Source organism: Camelus ferus, chromosome 1 (genome assembly GCF_009834535.1).
Source record: "Camelus ferus isolate YT-003-E chromosome 1, BCGSAC_Cfer_1.0, whole genome shotgun sequence".
NCBI lineage: Eukaryota > Metazoa > Chordata > Mammalia > Artiodactyla > Camelidae > Camelus > Camelus ferus.
Genome location: NC_045696.1, coordinates 56455854 through 56476059, shown reverse-complemented (window position 1 = coordinate 56476059; position 20206 = coordinate 56455854). Strand labels below are relative to the sequence as shown.

Sequence of the window (20206 nt, the reverse complement as noted above, 5' to 3'; positions counted from 1 at the left end):
TCCTAAACCGGGAACCAAGTGGGCGGTGCATCATGACGCGCGAACCCTCAAAGCCAAAAAACCAAACTATCCTCGGCTGTTTACTGGGGCGGTCCTTGACTCCGGAGACAGGTCACCAGACTGCAAGGACTATAAAGCGCGGCCGCCCAAACTCAGCAGGCCGCGCAGAGTAATCCCTGGGACCGCCGGGTCTCCGACCCCGCCCGGCGCACCCTCTCTGCGCTGCGCGCCGCGGGAGGCGGAGCCCGGTCCCGGTCCCGGAGCGGCGCGCGCACCCGGCCGCCTCGCGTCGCGTCCCGTGACTCGTCGGGGGCGCGCGAGGTTAGCGCCCGCCGGCGCCACTTCCGACGCAGCCCTCGGTTCAGGTTCCGGGGCGCCGCGGAGCTCCCGGCCTGTGGGTCGCGCGCGGCCCGGTGAGGCGGCTGGGATGGAGGAGGCCGGAGCCGCGGTGATCGCGGCCGGAGAGGCGGAACTGAATCTGTCCCGGTTTAGCGTGTCCCCCGAGACCCTGGAGTCGGAGCTGGAGGCGCGGGGCGAGGAGCGGCGCGGCGCGCGGGAGGCTCTGCTGCGGCTGCTGCTGCCGCACAACCGTCTGGTGTCGCTGCCGCGGGCTCTGGGCAACGGCTTCCCGCATCTCCAGCTGTTGGACGTGAGCGGCAACGCGCTGACCGCGCTGGGGCCGGAGCTGCTGGCGCTGCGCGGCCTGCGTACGCTGCTGGCCAAGAACAACCGGCTTGGCGGGCCCGGCGCGCTGCCCAAGGGCCTGGCCCAGTCGCCGCTCTGCCGCAGCCTCCAGGTGCTCAACCTCAGCGGAAACTGCTTCCAGGAGGTGCCCGCCTCTCTGCTGGAGCTGCGCGCGCTGCAGACCCTCAGCTTGGGCGGCAACCAACTTCAGAGCATCCCGGCCGAGATCGAGAACTTGAGGAGGTGAGCTGGTGCCTGCCTGAGAGCAGGGAGGCCCGGGGCCCCGCGCCTGCTCTTGGCGCCTTCGGTTGTCACGATTGTGACGGACCTGTCTTCGTCCAGGCTCTTTCTTGAACTCTGACTGTGGTCACTACCCTGCCAACTCTGCGAGTAGTGAAGATCTAATAAGACCGTGGGTGTGACCCCGTTTGGGTTGTTGTGTTTGCCCTATGCAGAATTTCGAGGCAGTTTTTCTGTCGTCTTTCTAGGGTGTGGGAAGTGATCCGAACTGAGTACATACTCAAACAAATGTAAATCTGAAGTTGTCACTTACTTGCCCCTAGGTCTCATGTGGTTTTCCATGCCTGTAGATCAAAGTTTATGTCTTTCAGCGTGACATACAAGGTACTCTGATCTCACCCTTCTTTTCCACTCCATTTCCTGCTCTGTCTTGTATGTAACAATGCCAGCAATACTCTGTGGAATTCACTGAGCGTACCAGCACCTTGTAGGCACTCACCAAATGTGTGTAGAATGGATACAATGCCTCTGGTACATGTGATGTTCTTTTGCCCAGAATATTGTCTGCACCTGGCAAGATCCTATTCCTCTTTCAAAATCTGTTTCAAGGGTTATGTCTTGTTTCCTTTACTGCTTCCTGGACAACAATTAATTAATGCCTAAACTGTACTTGTTCAGTATCTCATTCATCCTGCCATTGCACTTGGCTTATTGATTATAATTTCTTGTTTACAGATCTGGCTCATCTACTAGATTATTCAGTGAATATATGCTGAGTTAAATGAAAGGAGGAAGCAGAGAAGCAGGATAACAAAAGTCCCCTAAAGGTGCCCTGCCGGGGAGTGAGGAGTAAAGCAAGAGCAAGTGTATTGTCCAAAATGAAAAAAAAAAGTATCTTCCACCTGCAAAATATTTTCATTCTTTATTGCATTTTCTGAGATACCAGAATATCAGGGCTGTAAGAGACTTCAAAATTGAAGAGTAGTAAAAGAACACTGCCCTGAGAATGAGAACTCTTGGTGTCCCAGCCTTGGGCAAGTCACTTAACATATCCTATAGCTTCCTAATCAGCAAAATGAAGCATTCAGACAAGATGTTCCTTTGTTTACTCACTAACAGATTTTTATCAAGCACTTACCCTGTGTCAGGTACTGTCGTAGGTGCTGGGGAACAGTGGTGTATGTGATCCTGCCTTCATGGAGCATACTGACAGAGGAGACGTTAAACACGTAACTGTAAACTTCATTATTTAATTTCAGTTGTCATAAGTTCTATGAAGAAGTACAGAGTGCCTTGAAATGCAATTAACTTAGTTTGGTCTTTGAGCAAGTACATTAGAATTGAGCTTTTAAAGGAAGAGTAAGAGTTAACCAGGAGAGGGTGGGATGGTATCAGTCCAGGTGGAAGGAACAGCATGTGTGAAAGAAAGCCCAGAGGCAGGAATGACTGAAGGCCAAAATTTTGAAAGGAGGACATTGTACTAGAGCATAATGAGGAAGTGACCAAGAGGGAAAGTGGCAAATATAAATTTGGTAGTGTCTTGAAGGCCATGATAAGTACTTATTCTAAGTACTCATGAAAGAGTTTTTGAAAAGCACATCTGTCTCGTTGCTTTGCAGGAATGGAGTGGGAAGAGGGTGGGGAGAGAAGAGATTTTGAGGGCTAGTTGGAAGGTGGAGAATAGAACTTCTATTCTAGTAGAATGAGAGATAATGGTAGCTTATACCAGGGTAATGGTAGGAGAGATAGTAAGAAATAGAAGGGTTGGAGAGAGATTTAGATACAAAATTGACAGTCTTGGTTTCTTCTAATTTTGATGTTATGTAATTTCAACATTCTCATTTGAATTTTCTTAAGAAAAACCCAGAGAAAATATTATTTCCATCCCATGGAGGGAAAGGTAGGCAAAAATCCCACTTATTGAGTACTTACAATGCAGTTAGCCCTGCTGTAGATGCTCTAAATAGGCTTTTTAAGGCTCACAATGACTCTGTGAGATGTGAGGAAGGAACTCAGGTGCTGAGATATAAAGTAGTAAGATCACAAAATCAGTGAGTGGTAGAACTGGATTTGACTTTTGGAATCTCTGACTTCAAAGTCATGAATTTTCCACAGTGACAGAGTAGGGCTAGAACCTAATTCTCGACTTCTGTTGTATATGTGATCAGGAGGATTGGCCAAAGCCATTTGCCTGATTGACCTGATTTTCTGGGCTACCAGCTATGGTTTTTGATCATAGTACCTTTGTCTCCAGTTGTGTGTAGGCTCTTTTATGTTAGTGTTTTTATTTTTCAGTTCTATGTTCCATTTCTCTTTACTGGTAAGAATTAGTTTAAGTTTTAGATTATATGCTCCAAATGTAAACTCTGGTTTAATGTAGGCAAAATAGTTATGTAGAAATATACTCTTAGAAAAATAGAAACAGCTGGCAACTGGCCTGATTCACCCCCTTCTTTTTCCAGATGAAGAAACTGAGATTTAGTATCAGTGGCTTGCTTGAGGCCAGATAGTGACAGATTCATGTGGTTCAACCCTCAAATGCTCCTTATTACTGACTACTCAAATAATACATTAAAGCTTCAGAAGTGTAGAGATGGAGGTTCAGTCACTCAAACCCTAAGGGACCTGCCCAAGAACACCATCTTCTTCTTAGAATATATGTGAACTCCCTAGACCTCATTGATAACCTTGATGTATGCCGTGTGGCTTATAACACCAAGTCAGGTGTTTTGGACATTAAGAATATATCTACCCTCTTTAACAACAATTTAAAAAATAATTCGGAGTGTATAATCCATGTAAAGGTCCCCTTTCTCCCCACCCTCCATCATTCCAGGAAGGAATAACAAATTAATACTCCTAACTTAATTGGTGTAGTTGACCTCTCCAGATTTAGCAGGGTGTCTTCATGTATGTTTTCTGTACTCTGTTCATCATTTTCCCTACTGGCAAAATTTTTAAAAAGTGGTTTCTGAAAGATAATTTTGAAGTATAACAAATAAGTAGGTGGTGAAAATCTTATTTTTATGATTAACTTCATTCCCTTAGAGTAAATTAGGCTTGATGTGAATCATGAGGATGTGGATGTAGATTCTTCCCATCAAAATATGAGGTTATTCTTCAACAAGTAGATATAGTAACTGTTTGGCTAGTATGTGGACAAACTAGTTTTTGTTTTTATAATGTTAAAAAAATAGGTGTAATTCATATTTTGACCTGTTTCTTTTTTTTTTTTTTTTTGAATTCTTACCTTTTATTCCCCTTAACTAGCTCAGCCATTAATTGAGGACAAGTTTAATAACTTATCACCCAATGGGTAATAGACTTTATTTAAGAAAACAAAAGCTTCAGGGTTGTTTGGCATCCAGGATGCTAAACATTTGGAGAGTAGGTTTGAGCACAAGTGAGTTTCATTGCTACTATTCCCCACAATCTTTTCTTCTCAAGTAATGCCTGCCTTTTTCTTTTCATGACCCCTCTCTCACTGTCTGCCTGATATGGTTTTAGAAATTAAAGATACAAGAATTGTGATAGAAATAAAAGCTAAATGTTAATGTCCTAGAATGTTTTGAAGCTAGTGTAATATCTTACACTAGGTTGATATCTTACAAAAGAGGTGACTCAGCTAAATGATAAGTAGAATGCAGTAGAGTTTAATAAAAACTCTTTCCCCATTTAGAATCACATACTGAGTTTTTCTCTGGCTCTCAGCTTCTTCCTGCTGACTTCTTTCTTTCATTGCCTAGTTTGGGGCAAGTACCGAGAGATGATTCCTCCATTTGTGCTTCTACTTTTGAGTATATAATGTATTTTAAAAACCTGTGGTGAGTATTTGAAAATCACTTAATACGGGGATACTACCTCAAGAAAACAACTTACTTTAATTACAGTGTATAGTTCTTATGTTTGTTTCTCTTATTTTCTGTTTTCTGCCTCTTTGTGTACAAACCTGTTTCTTTTTAAATTCCATCTCTCTTCAACCAACCATAGTATAGGACTCATGTGTATTTTTGTTACATTTAATGTCATTTTTATTTGGGTGGAGAAGCAAAACATTTCCTACTTATACCTGTGGTTAAAGTTGATTGGCACTGAGGGAACCTAGTGTATTTTTTCAGGGTGTCATTGGCCCTTGCTAGAGGAAAGGCATCCACTTCAGCATGCCTAAAGATTGGAGAGGTGAGATACTCTTCAGGGAAATAAAATCTGAAGGTGGTCTGTTAACCCTAAACAAAAAAGAAATGAAAAATTCTTCAATAAATTTTTCTGAATGATTTTCCTGCTTTTCGTATTTGTCAGACACCGAAAGAATTGAGTTGTTCCAAGCTTGATTAACAGAGGTGCAGTTTTCACATACATAAGAACTTTTAAACACTATAGTTTTAAACACTATAGCTTTAAACTCAACAGTAATTTCCTCTCTTCTTATAGAAAAGCATGTTTGGAAATGGTAGTGTTCTAGAAATCCCCGCAAATCACTGAAAGGCTTTGAGTCCAAGAACTTTGGAAATTATTTGAGTTTGTGAGAAATAAGCCTTAAAATGTAAATTTAATATGCTGATTGTGTACTCTATTGATGATACCTAACAGTTGCAAAAGAGATTTATATGATTTTGAAATCATGGGCTTGGTTATATTTTAGAACATTGGATCTTTCTCTGCCAAAGTCACAGTAATTACTAAGGTTTGGCTTCTTTTCTGTCTGTGTACCTTCTCACACATTCCAAAACATTAGAGAAGACATTGGGTAGTAACTGACCGGTTTACTGACTAGTTTCTCTTAGTTCTTGACTTAAACAAATAGGACAATGTCTATATTTGCTCTCAGACTCACTCTTCCCTTTGCTTACTTTATCTTCTTTTCTCCCTCACTGGACTAAATTGCAAGTTGTTATTTAACAATTGAATCCTTTATAAGAGGACTTCCAAATTTGCTAAATTTTTTCCCCCAATGGTCTCATTAAAATAGTTGTTTTTCCAGGATAGTTTCTGTGTTTGGACTCCAAATATTCTACTCTACTCTGTTCCCATTCTAGGAGCTCTCATCATTGAAAAACAAATTTCTAAGTAACTGAGCAGTAACATACCATAAGATCCAAAAATCCTGCCTAGAAACATTTTGCACCAGTGCTTAAATACATGTATAGGGGAATTCAGTTTTGTATCAGACCATTGATTTTTTATACAAAGAAATCCTTAAAAGAAAAAAAATACCCAATTGGGATTAAAGTTTTCTGCTTACTTTTACTAAGCATTATAAACCTAAAGAGAGAAATGCGATTTTGAAAAGATGTACACAATAAGAAACAGAAAAAAAGTGTCATTAATGTATTTTTTAAATGACAAAACTTCAGATTAAAATTGGCTTTTTGAATCACCACACATCAAGGAAGGCTGAGATTGTGAAATTCAGATAAGTTCAACAAATGGAAGAAATTGTACCTGAGAAAATACATATAAGGCAATCTGTTAAGGACTTTAAAGTAAGTATGTTTCCCAACTTCAGAGAGGGAAAAGAAGGAACTTCAGCAGTGAAACAAGAATAAGAAGTTTTACAGCTGACATCTGTGAAAAACCCTAATCTGAATTTCTAGAAATAAAAATATACAATTCTGAATTCAATAGGCTGAGTGATAGATTGAAGTCAGCTGATGAGTGAATTAGTAAGCTAGATCTTACTGAGGTATTCTCCTGGAATGCAGCACAAAAAGATAAAGAAATGGAAAGTATGAAAGAAATGTTAAGAGACATGGAAACTAGATCCTAAAGTTCAAACTGCTGGGAATTCTAGGAGAATAGAGAGAACATAGGAAAGGCAATTCTGGAAGTAATCGTAGCTAAGTTGCCCACAATTAAAGAAAGAGTGCACTCCAAACTGATATCTTAACACATCATCATAAAACTTTAGAACCATAAGGATTAAAAAAAAAGGATCCTAGAAAGTCCTGATAAGAAAAAAAAAAAGCAGATTACCTACAAAGGGATAACAGTAATATGGGCTATAATAAGTTAACAGAACAGTGTCTTCCTAGTGCTAAGGAAAAGTAACTGTCAACCTAGAATTTTATGCTCAGCCAAGCTATTATTTCTAATGTGAGGGGGGAAAATATAAAAACATCAGAGATAAAGGACTCAAAAATTAACAACTGTGAGTCCTTACTGAAAGAAATTCTGAAGGATGAACTCTAAGAAAAATGAATTTGTAAAGAAATTGCAAGTGCCAAAAACAGTGATGAACAAAGAAATTTGTAAAATATATTGATGAATCTGAATAATTATTGATTGGGAAAAAATAAATTTAAATTTATTTTCAAATCAAGGCGGAACTAATTCTAGATGATGATATGAAGATGACAGAAGGGAGCATGGATGTGTGTTTGGGAGTGAGGGAGAGCAAAGGAAACTGAAGGGGTAACTTCAAGCAAAATAGAAATAGCATATACAGTTCAAAACAACAGCAGGAGAGGGGGGCAAAAGGAAACTTGGTGAACACAACAAGAGGCAGAAATGAAGAGAAAAAGATGTTGAGATACACCATGATAATAGAAAACACAAGTGTAAACATATCAACAATCAAGTTGTACACTGTTTCTAAGAGTTACACTTAAAATAGAAACACCCCAATATGTTAAAAGGTAAGGGATAAAAGAAGATGTACCAGGCAAGTCTCTTATCATTTCACATCTGGGCTGACTGCATTAGGCGCCATTCTGGCCTTTCTGACCCCACCTCTCCCATCGCACTGCCTCTCCCTGCCACTCCCCCAGTCCGTTTTCCATACGATAACCAAAGTGATCCTTCCAAAGTGTAAGTCAAATTACACAACCAACCTTCGTTAAGAACCCTTCCTACCTAGGATAAAATTCAAAATCCTTGCTGAGGCCTGAAGGGTCTTCTGTGATCTGGCCTTCCCAGGCTACCTATGACCTCTCCGACCACCACTCTCCCACCTCTGTCACCCTGATGTACCCACGCTGGCTGTGTTGCTCTTTCTCAGCACACCCAGCGTTTCCCACCTCAATGATTGTACTTACTCCATCATTTGATTCAGATCTATGTTCAAGTGTCATCTCCTAAGAGAAACCTTTTCTGACCACTGTATTTACAATATCACTTCCATTACCATCTGATTATTACCTTCCTTTTTCTTTATAGCACTTAAAGCTATCTGCCATGATATATATACGTTCTTTGGTTTACTGTCTGTCTCTTTCACTAAATGAAAGCCTCTTAAGGTCAAGAACTTACTTACACGCTGTGTTCCCTAGAATGCTGGCTGGCACGTGGTAGGTGCCTAGTGCCACTAGACACTTTATATGATATATGATAATGTTATTCCATTAAAGAAGAGGAAGCTGGGGCACAGTGAGATTAAGTAGCTGGCCCAACTTCTCCACACTGGTAGGTAGTGGAGCTAGGATTAAATGAAAAGAATAAAACCAGTAGGCAGTATTCGTAATCAGAGGAAACAGATTTTAAGGCAAAATGGATTAGAAGGAAGAAAGAGAAATGCTTCATGTGATTTAAGGAACAATGCAACATGAAGTTTTAATAGTCATGAACTTGAATGTATCTTCAGTATAGCTTCCGTATTTTGAGAGGAAAGAGCAAAAATTGACAGAACTATAAAGGGAAGAAGGAACACCATGGTTCTGGTGGGAGACTAACCACCAGAGTAAAAGGGCAAAATAAGACAGACTATAAAAAATTTGAATTGCACAGTTAACAAGCTCAGTCCTAGTAGCTGTACATTGTTTTCCACATAAAAATGTGAACAAAAATAGACCATGCTCTAGGCCACAGAGGAACAAAGTTATGTAGATCATGTATTTAACAACAACAAAGCTCTCAACAAATTAATAAGAGAAAGCCATATAATCCACAGGAAAAATGGGTAAAGGATAGGAATAAGAAATTCTCCGAAGATGTACAAATGACCCAAAACATAAAAAGATGCTAAACTTCACTGACAATTAGGGAAGATTAAAATAACAGAATGATACCATTTTTACACCAGCAAGTAGTACAAAGTAGGAAAAAAAGTTAAAGCAGGTGATAATGGTAAGTGTTGGCAGGGTTGTAGAGTCAGGAGTGCTCTTAAATGCTGATTATAGATTGTAATTAGCTATAACTTTGCAGGGTAATTTGACTTTTTCTTTTAACATTACACCATACACCTTAAAATCTGACACTTCTCAGGCCCTTCCCTTGGAACTCTTGATTTAGTGGATCTGGATGGAGCCTGGATTTTGTAGGTTTAAAAGTATCCCAGGTAATTCTTTTTTTTTTTTTTCCAGGTAATTCTTAATGGTGAAGGAAGTGTAGGTAATAATTTAGCAGGCTGTTTTTCCCTACATTTAAAGGTGTCTTAAAAGAATGAGAGTATCTACTGAGTTAGCAGATTTAACAGGAAGACAAAGGTAAAATAGTAATGGAAAAGGTCTGTGTGTATACATTTTATTTGTATTTATATAGTAAGAACTGATTCTGCCACCCCCTGCAGAAATCTTGGAGAGAGCCTTCCTATAGTCATCACCACAAGGAGTTAGCAGTACATTTTGGTACAGTATATACTATGTCTAAAATGTTGTCAACTTATTGGAAAACAGGATTATTATCTGGAACTTTAATTTCATGATAGTGGTCAGTTTTTGTTTTGGCTTTTTTTAAAAAAATAAAAGTAGATTTATTCAGGGAGGTGTACACTCCATAGACAAAGTGTAGGCCATCTCAGAAGGCAAGAGAAAGGCCATAAGGCATGAGGAGCGGGGGGTGGTTAAAGTAGAAGTAGGTCACACTCCGTAGAAAGAGTACCGGCTGTCTCAGAAGGCAGAGAGCAAGCCACTGATAGTGCTCGGTTTTACATAATTTATCTAGTTAGCCTCTGAAGACTGCATTTGCTATACTGAGGGCAAAGAAGAAGTAGACTTCAGCCATGGTTTTCCAGTCTTCAAAAAAAAAGGCTAGTGATTTTCCCGTTGCCCACCAGCATGGAATTCAGGGTTCCTGAATCTGGCCTTTCTCCAGCTGTATCTCTGGGTTTCTCAACATGAATTCTCCTCTTACATGTTAAAAGATGTACCCATTATCCCATAAAAGCCCTCTCTTCCAACCTGAAGTGTTCTCTTTCCTCCTACCTTAAAAGGGCCAAATTCAGGGTCCTGCTGAAGTCACAGCACTTTGAGGAAGCCTTTCAATCAGAGCTACTTTGTCCTTTTTTTATTTCTCTACTTTCTAAACTCCTGTATCATTTACGGGTAGTCCTGCTTATTTTGGTATTTTAATCACATTATGCTTATCTGGGGGCTTGTTCTGCATGTAATTATAATGTTGTCTACCATTGATGTGTCTTGTCTGCTTACCTATAATATAAGCTCCCTGAAGATTACATTATTTCTCCAGAAACTGTATAGAACATAGAAATCCTAAGTAAAACATCTGCATGAATAAACAATATGTGTTCATTATAATAAGACAACAGGGTACTTGTCCAACTTCTATTTATTTTTTTGTTTTTGTTCATTCATTTTTGCAGTTTAGAGTGTTTGTATCTTGGAGGAAACTTCATCAAAGAAATTCCACCAGAATTAGGAAATGTGTCTTCTCTAAATTATTTGGTATTATGTGATAATAAAATCCAAAGTGTGCCTCCTCAGCTTTCACAGTGAGTATTTTCAGGCAGTATATGTATACACAGAGATCCATACTTAGGAATTATTGTCCTGCATTCATCCACATGATTTATATGTGAAAACGAATTAAGTGTTCTCAAAGTAAATGATACGTGAGAATTAAAATTCTGAGGTTCGCTATGGACTGGGTTGCTTATTTAAAATTTTACTTTTAAAGGCTCTGATACTCTAAAAATGTGGATTGAGCCTTTTTTCTATAATCAAAAATAGAGTATTACTTTGGCATAGATTTCCCCAGGTTTTATGATTTTATATTTGATGCAAAGCATTCCTATCCTAGATAGGATAATGTGAAGGATTTTAATTCCTGTTACATTTGAAATCTTTCCTTTTTTAGGTATCTGAATGATAAAACACGTGTAGGAAAAAAAACCCTTTCAATCTAGCGTATATATCAGCACATCAGAATATTCTCTAAATATTTTAAGCTCTCTAGGATTCCATGGACAAAAGTCCTTCATGGCAATACAAATCTGGGCTCTGATTTAGTTTCGGCACTTTTTAATTTTGTTTCCATTGACCTTAATCTTAATTGCTGTTCTTATGGGGAAATTGAGTTTTTGACTTAACTTGCTCAGCAGTTGTCTTGCTTTCTGCTGTTGACTTTGTACTCTGTTCATTCTAGGTTACATTCACTTCGTTCCCTCAGTCTTCACAATAACTTGCTGACATACCTGCCTCGAGAGATCCTCAACCTTATTCATTTGGAAGAATTGAGTTTACGAGGAAATCCATTGGTTGTTCGTTTCGTTAGAGATTTAACCTATGACCCTCCAACTCTCCTGGAGTTAGCTGCACGGACCATTAAAATTCGAAATATTTCCTACACTCCCTATGATCTTCCTGGGAATCTTCTTAGGTACTTGAGTTCAGCCAGCAATTGCCCAAACCCAAAGTGCGGAGGTAAGTTAATTCAGTGTCTTTGTTTCCTATTCATTTAGCTACTTTTAAATTGATGATCTGTGTCGTTTTAATTAGCTATCTTTCAGAGAAAGGCAGTTTGCTTCTGTTTCCCTTATCCTTTTTACCCTTTTATCAGAAAGTAAGACATTTTACCCTCTCTTGGTTCCTTCCTTTCTTCCTCCCTCCTTCCCTACCTTCCTTCATTCCTTCCTTTCATGGTACTTTAGGATTCATACACAAGGAAAATACCCAGAAATACCAGAAAGTCTCCTCCTGTCTTGTAATTGTCATAGGATAGGTTAAGTTGGTAACGTGAGAGAAAACACAAGAAGAAGCATAAACAGTCCTGATTCCCTTAAAAAAAGTCTCTAAAATGCTTGGCCACCTTTCATATTTAGTTTAAGGACATTTTCTTAGACTCACCACTCTGAGTATCAGGTACCTTTGGAGAGTACGATTTAGGATGTATGAGAACAGGCTGAATGTGTGCCAGTTTCAGAATGTGCCCTGGAATTTATATTCTTTTAAATTCATGGTTCAAAATTTCTTGAGTTTAGAGCATTTGGAGAAAATTAAGTGATATAATGTGATACAGAATAAAGTAGGAATCCAAAACCCTATTGGAAATCAGAGGAGGGAGAAAGTACATTTAATTAGATCTGGAAAAGATGAGAGAATTCTTGACATGTGAGTTGAATTTTGATAGGGTAAGATTGAGGATAGGAAACTTTTCAGATGGAGAGTAAAATTGGAGGCAAAACAGTGTGGGACAGAATGTTGGAAGAGTAATAATTTGGCTCAAATGTACAGTGAGGGAAGTAATGAGAGACAAGTAAAAGATACGTTGAGGCCACTTTACGAAGGGCCTGAAGTGCCAGGGTGTGTGGTGGTGGGTTGGTAAATGATAGTAGGTCACTTTATTTTGGCTCCCTCATAAAAGACTACTTTTTGAAAAATCCAAGTAACAAGAGTACAGAAAGGTTTTTACTGTTGTAGGATAAATGTAGGTGCTGAGGAAATGCTGCATAATAATGAACAGAGCCAGCTGAGGTTTTCCCTGTATGTCCCATCATGCCTTGAAAACTGCTATAAAAGAGGCGATTTAAGTTTCTCAAAGAGTATTAAAAGATAAAAAAGACACTGGTGATTTAAAAAAGAAAAAATGACACTATTCTGGGCCATTTCTGGCCACTTACTCTTAGAAGTAGAGGCTGCTGTGCTGTGCCACATAAGACGTGCGTAAGATTTTCTCTGTGATTGTCCTTTCTGAAGTTGGCATTAATAGTGGTGAGACAACACTCACACCAGGCCTTCAAGTAGTCCATATCTAATCTCTGCTTTGAACCTATCTTTTCTAGAAATGGACCTCTACAAAAATTCTGTTTTCTCTCTTTAATGGTTTCTTAATGACTTCTTTCGTATACTGATACGTTATTTATCTTAGGAACAAAAATACTTAAAATTATGAGCTTAAAATTTGAGATATCTGAAATAAACCATTGCCATTTTCCCCTCAGACTCCTTAGTTATTGAACTCAAAGTTAAACAACAGTAATTTTATGTTTTGTGAGATATTTTGTCTTTGTATAGTCTATGTTACAAATGACAAGATAGTATTGTACTATTTTAGCTCATGGTAACTCTATAATGTTTCATTTATTACTTCCGTTTTCAGGAAACTAACACATTTTCAGGGATTGTCAGTATTGATTAACTAGTGTTATTGAATTTGTCTACTTTCCTGAATTGCTCAAAATAATACACCATGAATTTTCCTTTTTAAACTATGAGTTATACTAGCTTACTACAGGATCAGAAAATTAGACAGTTAATGGAGAAGTAACAGGAAAAAAATAAATAGGAATCATTGTTTCTCCTTTACTTGGATCACATCTTTTTATTTTGGTCCCTTATCTGATATACACAGAGTAGCTTGTGCCAGAGGCACCTTAGGTAGAGTGAAGAGGTTGAGATTCCTCTCCAGAGAGGTGATGGGACCCCACTGCTGTGACAGCCTTCGTGGGTTAGAAATGTGCCGTATCTAGCAGTAGGAGCAGCTTGAAGCCCACAACACAGCAACCTCTGCTTTCCTCTCATCTCTAGCTGTATTTTTACTTGATTGAAGGACCACTGTTCAGGAGCATTAAATTAGGAATCAGAAGAGATGAATACTAGTTTCAGTCTACCTAGCAATATATATATTGCATAAAAGCCAAGTGGGATCATTAGTGAAACAGCTTTGAAGCTGTAGATTTAGAGCCTGTGGAAATGTAAGTTGGCATTTTGTTACTTTTACTTTTTCCTTCTCAGTATATAAGATCAGGGGTATCAAAAGTCATCTCCTTTCTGCAACTTTTGGGTATGACAACTAATTCTTTATGATCATTATTGAAGGAGTTTTGCTTTTTGTTTGTTTGTTTCTTGACTGTAGGATAGAACCAAGGGTGAACCAAGGGATGGAGAAAGGGCACTTTAGGCATCCTGTAATCTCCATCAGCCACTGTTCACCAAGTCACCCAGAGAAAACCAGCTAAGTCAACAGTGTCCTTTTAACGCTTGCTCCCTGTAAGATCAATCTCCTTGCTTTCTCTTTGCAGTCAAATTGCTATTCTTAAGATCTTCCAGTGTTTCTATAAACAGCTATGGAAGCAACTACTACTTCTGCTTAAGATTCTCAAAAGATTCTTGAAAGACATTTCTTCAGAATGCTGGAGGAAGGGTTGAAAAGAAATCTGTGGCTCTTTGCTTTGTAATTACTTTGTACCCATTCCTTCTTCTCTCCAGGAGTCTACTTTGATTGCTGCGTCAGACAAATTAAATTTGTGGACTTCTGTGGGAAGTACCGCCTCCCCCTGATGCACTACTTGTGTTCGCCAGAGTGCTCTTCCCCTTGCAGTTCTGCCTCTCACAGCTCCACCTCCCAGAGCGAGTCTGACTCAGAAGATGAAGCTAGTGTGGCTGCACACAGAATGCAGAAAGTTCTTCTTGGTTGAAAAGGGTGCAGGGTGGTATGAAACTCTAGAAGACTGAGAAAGGTAGTTATAAAAGACAATAGACTTTGAGGGTTGCTAAAAGCCTTATCATCATTTGAATGTCCACGACAAGAGTGGGAAGTGGTGTAAAAGATTTTGTTTCTAGCCATTCAGCAGGAGTGAGTCCAGTTCCATGTTTTGGATTCTTTGAATGTAATTCACTCTGAATGGCAGTTTCAAATTTGGCTAACTGTTTGCAATTTTCACTCAAATTTTGCATGAATCATATCACAGAATGGAACGTTCTGAAGAGCAGTGCTATAATAAACCATGAGTGGTATAACTTGTGGCAGTTGAGATGAAGAAAGAAATGATCAATGCTGTAATTTTTACCAGAGTTGTCCTTGAGTTTAAGTTGAACACTATACCATAACAGGATTAGTTGCCCTTTTTTGTGTTACCCATATGTCTAGATTAGAGTTATTCAGATAAGCTCACAGATGGTTACATAGGACCTAAACCTTTCTCACCTGACTGGTAAAATAAGGTATGTAACTTTTATATGGGGTTTTAAATTCTTCAGTCTGCTTCTTTGTTCTAAATGATTATTTTTGTTACCCTTGTACAATCCAGCAATGACTGTTACAGTGCCTTAATTATAACAAGGATTTAGAATTTTATTCAAGAAATGATACCAGAGCAGCCTATAACCTGACATACTATGCAGAACACTTCAAAATATGCTTTAACAGAAGTAGGTGAACAGCTGTATATCTGACATCTGAGCTCACGGTCACTGTAACTTCATTTTTTGTTTAAACGTGAAGTGAATCTCTATAAGCACATCACTTTTATACTTAATGGGAGGCCACAATCCTGATAATCTGTTCATCATAAGACAGAATAATAGTTTATAATGGAAAAATCTGTCAGATTTCTTTTAACAGAAAGAAACTGTAAGATAGGAAAGTATCTTTATATCTTGCATTAAAGAAGTGGGAAAATGATTTTAAAAGTTTTAAAGGTCGACTGTGACTCCTTTGCCTATGTGTACCAAATTGTAACTTCCTCTACTTTTTAAAGGAAAACTAGAGAAATACTGCAACAGGTGAAATAAAGTTGGGCATAGCAGTCATTGTGTTGAACAATTTCCAAAACAAATTTAACCATGGAGGACTTTTTGAAAATAATACACTGATAAAATATTTTAAATGTATTAAAAATACCCTTAGAGTATAGCAGAAAAATGTTTTCACAAATTGCTGGTAGAAACGACCAAATTTTTAACTAGTTTAGTATACAATAAAAATTGAGTAATAGTACAACTATAAGTTGATGTTATAAAAGAAAATATACAATGCGTATTAGCAACCATTAGATAACTAATCTATAGTAACATTAACAGTTGGTAAATATTACCTATATAGTAATATGCAAGTCAGAAACACATTGGAACATCCCGATGATCTGCCCTCTGACTTTGGCATTCATGACAGGGGCACACTATTTCTTAAAAGCAGATTGCTGTATAGTAATAATATGTACATATGTTAGGTTTTTGTCATATATGTATTTTTTATTTTAGAAGAAAATATATTGTAGGATAGTTTGTTTATTTTATGTTAATTAATTCATGAAACATCATGAGAGTTTCATGACTGCAGTTGTGAAACGCTGCTGTAGACTGAATCCCTTCACCTTGTAGTAAGAGTCTTTTTTTCCTTCTGATCCAGAAATTTTCTGTGCCTGTAGAAGTAACCTAGTATCTTTCTACTGCCTAGCAAAGTAGTAGGTGGGTAATTGTATTATAAAATATAAGTAACAAAACGTCTTTGTTTACTCCTCCATTTGAGCCACAGCAAGCTACATACCACAGATTCGTGAAAGACTTAGGCAGTGCCTAAGTGGAAGCCCAAAATGTTTTGTAAGTAAGTGACTTAGTTAAGATACATAAAGTATTTTCATAGAAAGTAAATAATGTATTCAGAGTAAAATACTCAAATTGATAGGACCAAATTTTTCTGGCTTAAATGCCTCAGTTTACTTCCTACTTCATTCCCAGTTTGATCTAAGTAGCAGCTTGGGTAATGTTCTATGAGTTAGCCTTTATGAAATAAAGGGGAAGCTATGTAAATACAGTACTAAACCTTGCCAGCTTCCCAGAAAGAAGGTATACTGATTGATCTTTTACGGATGTAAATAGGTCCAACTGGAAGCAGTTTTTAGTCTTTGCTGTGTGATGTAGATGTATATAGCATAGTATACAGCAAAATATCTTTCATCAAAATGTTTGTCATGCTCCTCTATATGTTCATTTGAAAATCTCTCATCAGTAAGCAACTGTCTTTGGTGACTTTTACTGAAATCTACATTTTATCTGTTAGTTTTATCTTTTTTTTAATCTTTGACTTAACCTTTTACAAGAGCTGCTAATAATTTGTAAGCTTTTCCCTGTTTCTTTTCCCTACCTTCCCTGTTTAACTGGTGACTGTAGAAATTGACTTGGTAATCTAGAAACTAGATAATCAGTTCCAGAGTCATACAGCTGATTATGAATTTTAAATGATAGTCTCTCTAGTTGCTAAGTCACTTGTTTGTAAGTTTTTGATATTGCTACACTTGGACAATTTTAATGACCAAAACTTCTGTGGATAAAACTACTTAACCAAAGCATTAGTGTGTTTAGAATGAAATTCTTCAGTGCTAATATTTGGAATTGAAATGGATACACTGAACATTCTTAGTAATCTTATTCCTAGAATCCATTTCTCTCAGAGTCACCAAACTGAGTTGGTGAAATAGTCCTAGGAGTTTAGAAAATAGAAAGATTAACTAATATAATACTTTGCTTCCATGGTGCCAGGGATTGGCTGACCTAAGGACAAGCTGTAACAGTATTGCCTATGTTTGTGTGTGGAGGTAGATCTGAGGGTTACTGTTTGTATTTTACTTCTAGATTCATGCTGGAGGGATCTCTTATTCTAAAATTCTTGATATTTGGAACTTTAAGTTAACAAACTTATAAGTAGAAACTTGCATTAGAAGCTGTACCTCCAATTTGAGAAATCTTTGTGCTAATGTAAAGTTAAAAGCAGTCTGCACTAGTTCAGTGTAATACTACAGGCCAATTCTATTAAACATTGTAAATACCAATTTTAAACAAAAGAAGGCAAGGAAAGAGCTGATTGCTAGAGTGTTAAATGAAAGAAATCTCTAAAGACAACACAGGGCAGGGAAAGACACTCAGGGAGATCCCTGAGCCAAGAAAAATTTTTTAAGTTATATTGAATTGTTTTAAAATTAAGTGGCCCACTAATTACCATCTGAGTCTTTATCACTAAATTTCTTCAGTATCTGCTACTGGGCAATTATCCACATCCCTCCGTAGTGAAGGGCCAGCACATAATAGGATTTTCTTACAGCCAACCTTGCTCTTTCCAAAGGGAGAAAGTAATACCTCATTAACCTGGAATTTGTGGTACACCCTTGGTTAATGTTTACCTTTTCACTGTGTAAAAAAGAAAAAATACTAAACAAATAATTAGTGCAGATAAAATTTGATCTTGTAAAAGAAAGCATTTTAGCAGTAGCTATTTATATAAAAAGTTATTCTAAATAATAAGGCCTTTTGTAGGCAGAACTTTTTATCAAATATAGTATGTGTATATAAAATGAGTTTAAGGTACATTTATTTAGAAATACGTAATACCCTGTTTCTTCTCATCCAAAGTAGTGATTTTGTTATGTCAGTGTAAGTATCACTTCCTATTTAGTCCAAACTAGCTTTGAAGTTATGCTGAGCATTTAACAACAGCAGAGGCTGCTGCGTAGGTTTCAGGCAACATGGTCTGTAATCCCTAGTTGTGATTTCCCTCTGTGTAGAAAAGAGGTGTTTGACCTTCACTGTTCCTGAACTAACCAGCATATTCTGTAGAATATTAATCTGATGAGTTTAGTAGCATCCAATTTTGTATTTTTATTATAGTCATGACCTTTTTAAAGGTAGCAGTGCCTTCAGTTGTGCTTAGAAAGTATATGCCTTAAATCTTCCACTCTGGACCCAAGTTTGGGGAACTGTGTCATTTAACAGGTTGTATGTGACAGCTTCGTGACCCTTTACATTTGACTTGAGGGAAAATGACTGTGATCGTGAGAGACTCCTTTCCTTAAAACTAGGCCTAATGTCTGTGAGTTTAGGACTTCTAGAGAGGGAATTTGAGTCATGCATACTGTCACAGAAGGTCAAAGCCATAAGGGTTAGGGTCCCTGAAATAAAGTCAGTGAACAGGTATTATTCTCTTTCATACTATTTTATAAAGAAAATATATTTGCTACCACTGAAGGATGGCAGAGGTCCCTAACCAGCTTCATATTAATAGCATCGTGTAAAGACATTATTGCCATGAGGCCTAGCATATTTTGTGAGGGCTTTCTTTGTAATACCAGATTAAAACGGGGGTATGTTTTAAATTTTTTGTATGTAAATATCTCCATTCTTTTTCTGTCTCTACTTGGTTCGTACTTGCTAAGAATTGATGCAGAAAATAGCAGTTCACTAACAAACATTACACATTATTGAATACTCACAGGGTAATACTGATTTGGGTGCTACTAGACTTTTACCTAGCAGTTAACTTGTCAGTCTCAATTTATCGTAAGAGACAGTATTCTGTCTAGTAAATTCTGTCTAGTTAAAGTTTATAAGTAATGAAAGTTATTTATATACTATTGAACCAGAAAGCCGTGGCTGGAGAGACTATGTGCATTCACCAGAAGTTACTTTCTTCCTTTGACTGTGAATAAATTGGATAAAACTTATTTTATTCTTAATTCCAGTTTGGGGAAGAAACTGGGATAACGTTGACATCACTTTTGCTGGTACTACAAAAACATTGCTAAATTGGTTAATTCTTCTGTCTGCAACTGCTGTTTTAAGAGACTTTTCACTAATTTAAATGATTGACATTAATGTGTTATTGAAAAGGAATATTAACCTCAGCAGTTACTTTATAACAGTCATGGAGAGATCTGTGTGCCTGCAATTGGTGTTTGTTGCATTTCTGAGCCCACTTTGTATTCATGAGAAATAAAAATATAATAGGAGAAACACTTTAAATAACCATTTTAATTTTTTGCAAAGTTTGGGACTTTATCAACAAAGGATATTTGAAAATATATGAAATTTTACTTTAGTCAAATTACCTTTTATTATCTGATTTCTTAATTTTCTATATTTGAAATATTGTGAATTAGGAATATAGGCATATAGATATTTAAAACAATGGTAACAATAAATGTAATTCAGCAACATGACTCAATAATTAAATTTTATTTTCAAGGCAAGATAAAGTTTGTTGAATCAAATTTATATATTACCTTGCAATGGTAAATGCTCTAAAAAGAATATTTAAGCTACTTCAATTCTATACCGCCTTTTTTTTTTCCCCAGGACACACCAAAAAATGTGATCTAATATGAACCCTTTGTGTGAATTTTGCCTTATCAAACATTGTGCCTTATTTTATTAAAAATGTTTTGTGGGAATCTAACTCTGTATTCTGGAAGGGTAAAAGTGTTTTAGTTTTAATTGACAAGCATTTACTTTAAAAAAAAAAATCTAAAATCCTTATACTGTTGGTTTTTGCCTGATTACTTGCTCTATACCATTGCTTATCCGTTCATTGAATGTTTTCAATACATGAATAATACAGTAAA

General features: G+C 37.5%; 1 protein-coding gene across 1 annotated transcript; it reads left to right on the top strand.

The window, feature by feature from the left end:
- Positions 1 to 20206, top strand: LRRC58 (leucine rich repeat containing 58). Its single transcript, XM_032480018.1, has 4 exons — positions 1 to 927; positions 10460 to 10588; positions 11242 to 11519; positions 14304 to 20206. Exons 1-4 carry the CDS (start codon positions 428 to 430, stop codon positions 14510 to 14512), a joined length of 1116 nt encoding a protein of 371 aa, XP_032335909.1. The 5' UTR covers positions 1 to 427; the 3' UTR covers positions 14513 to 20206.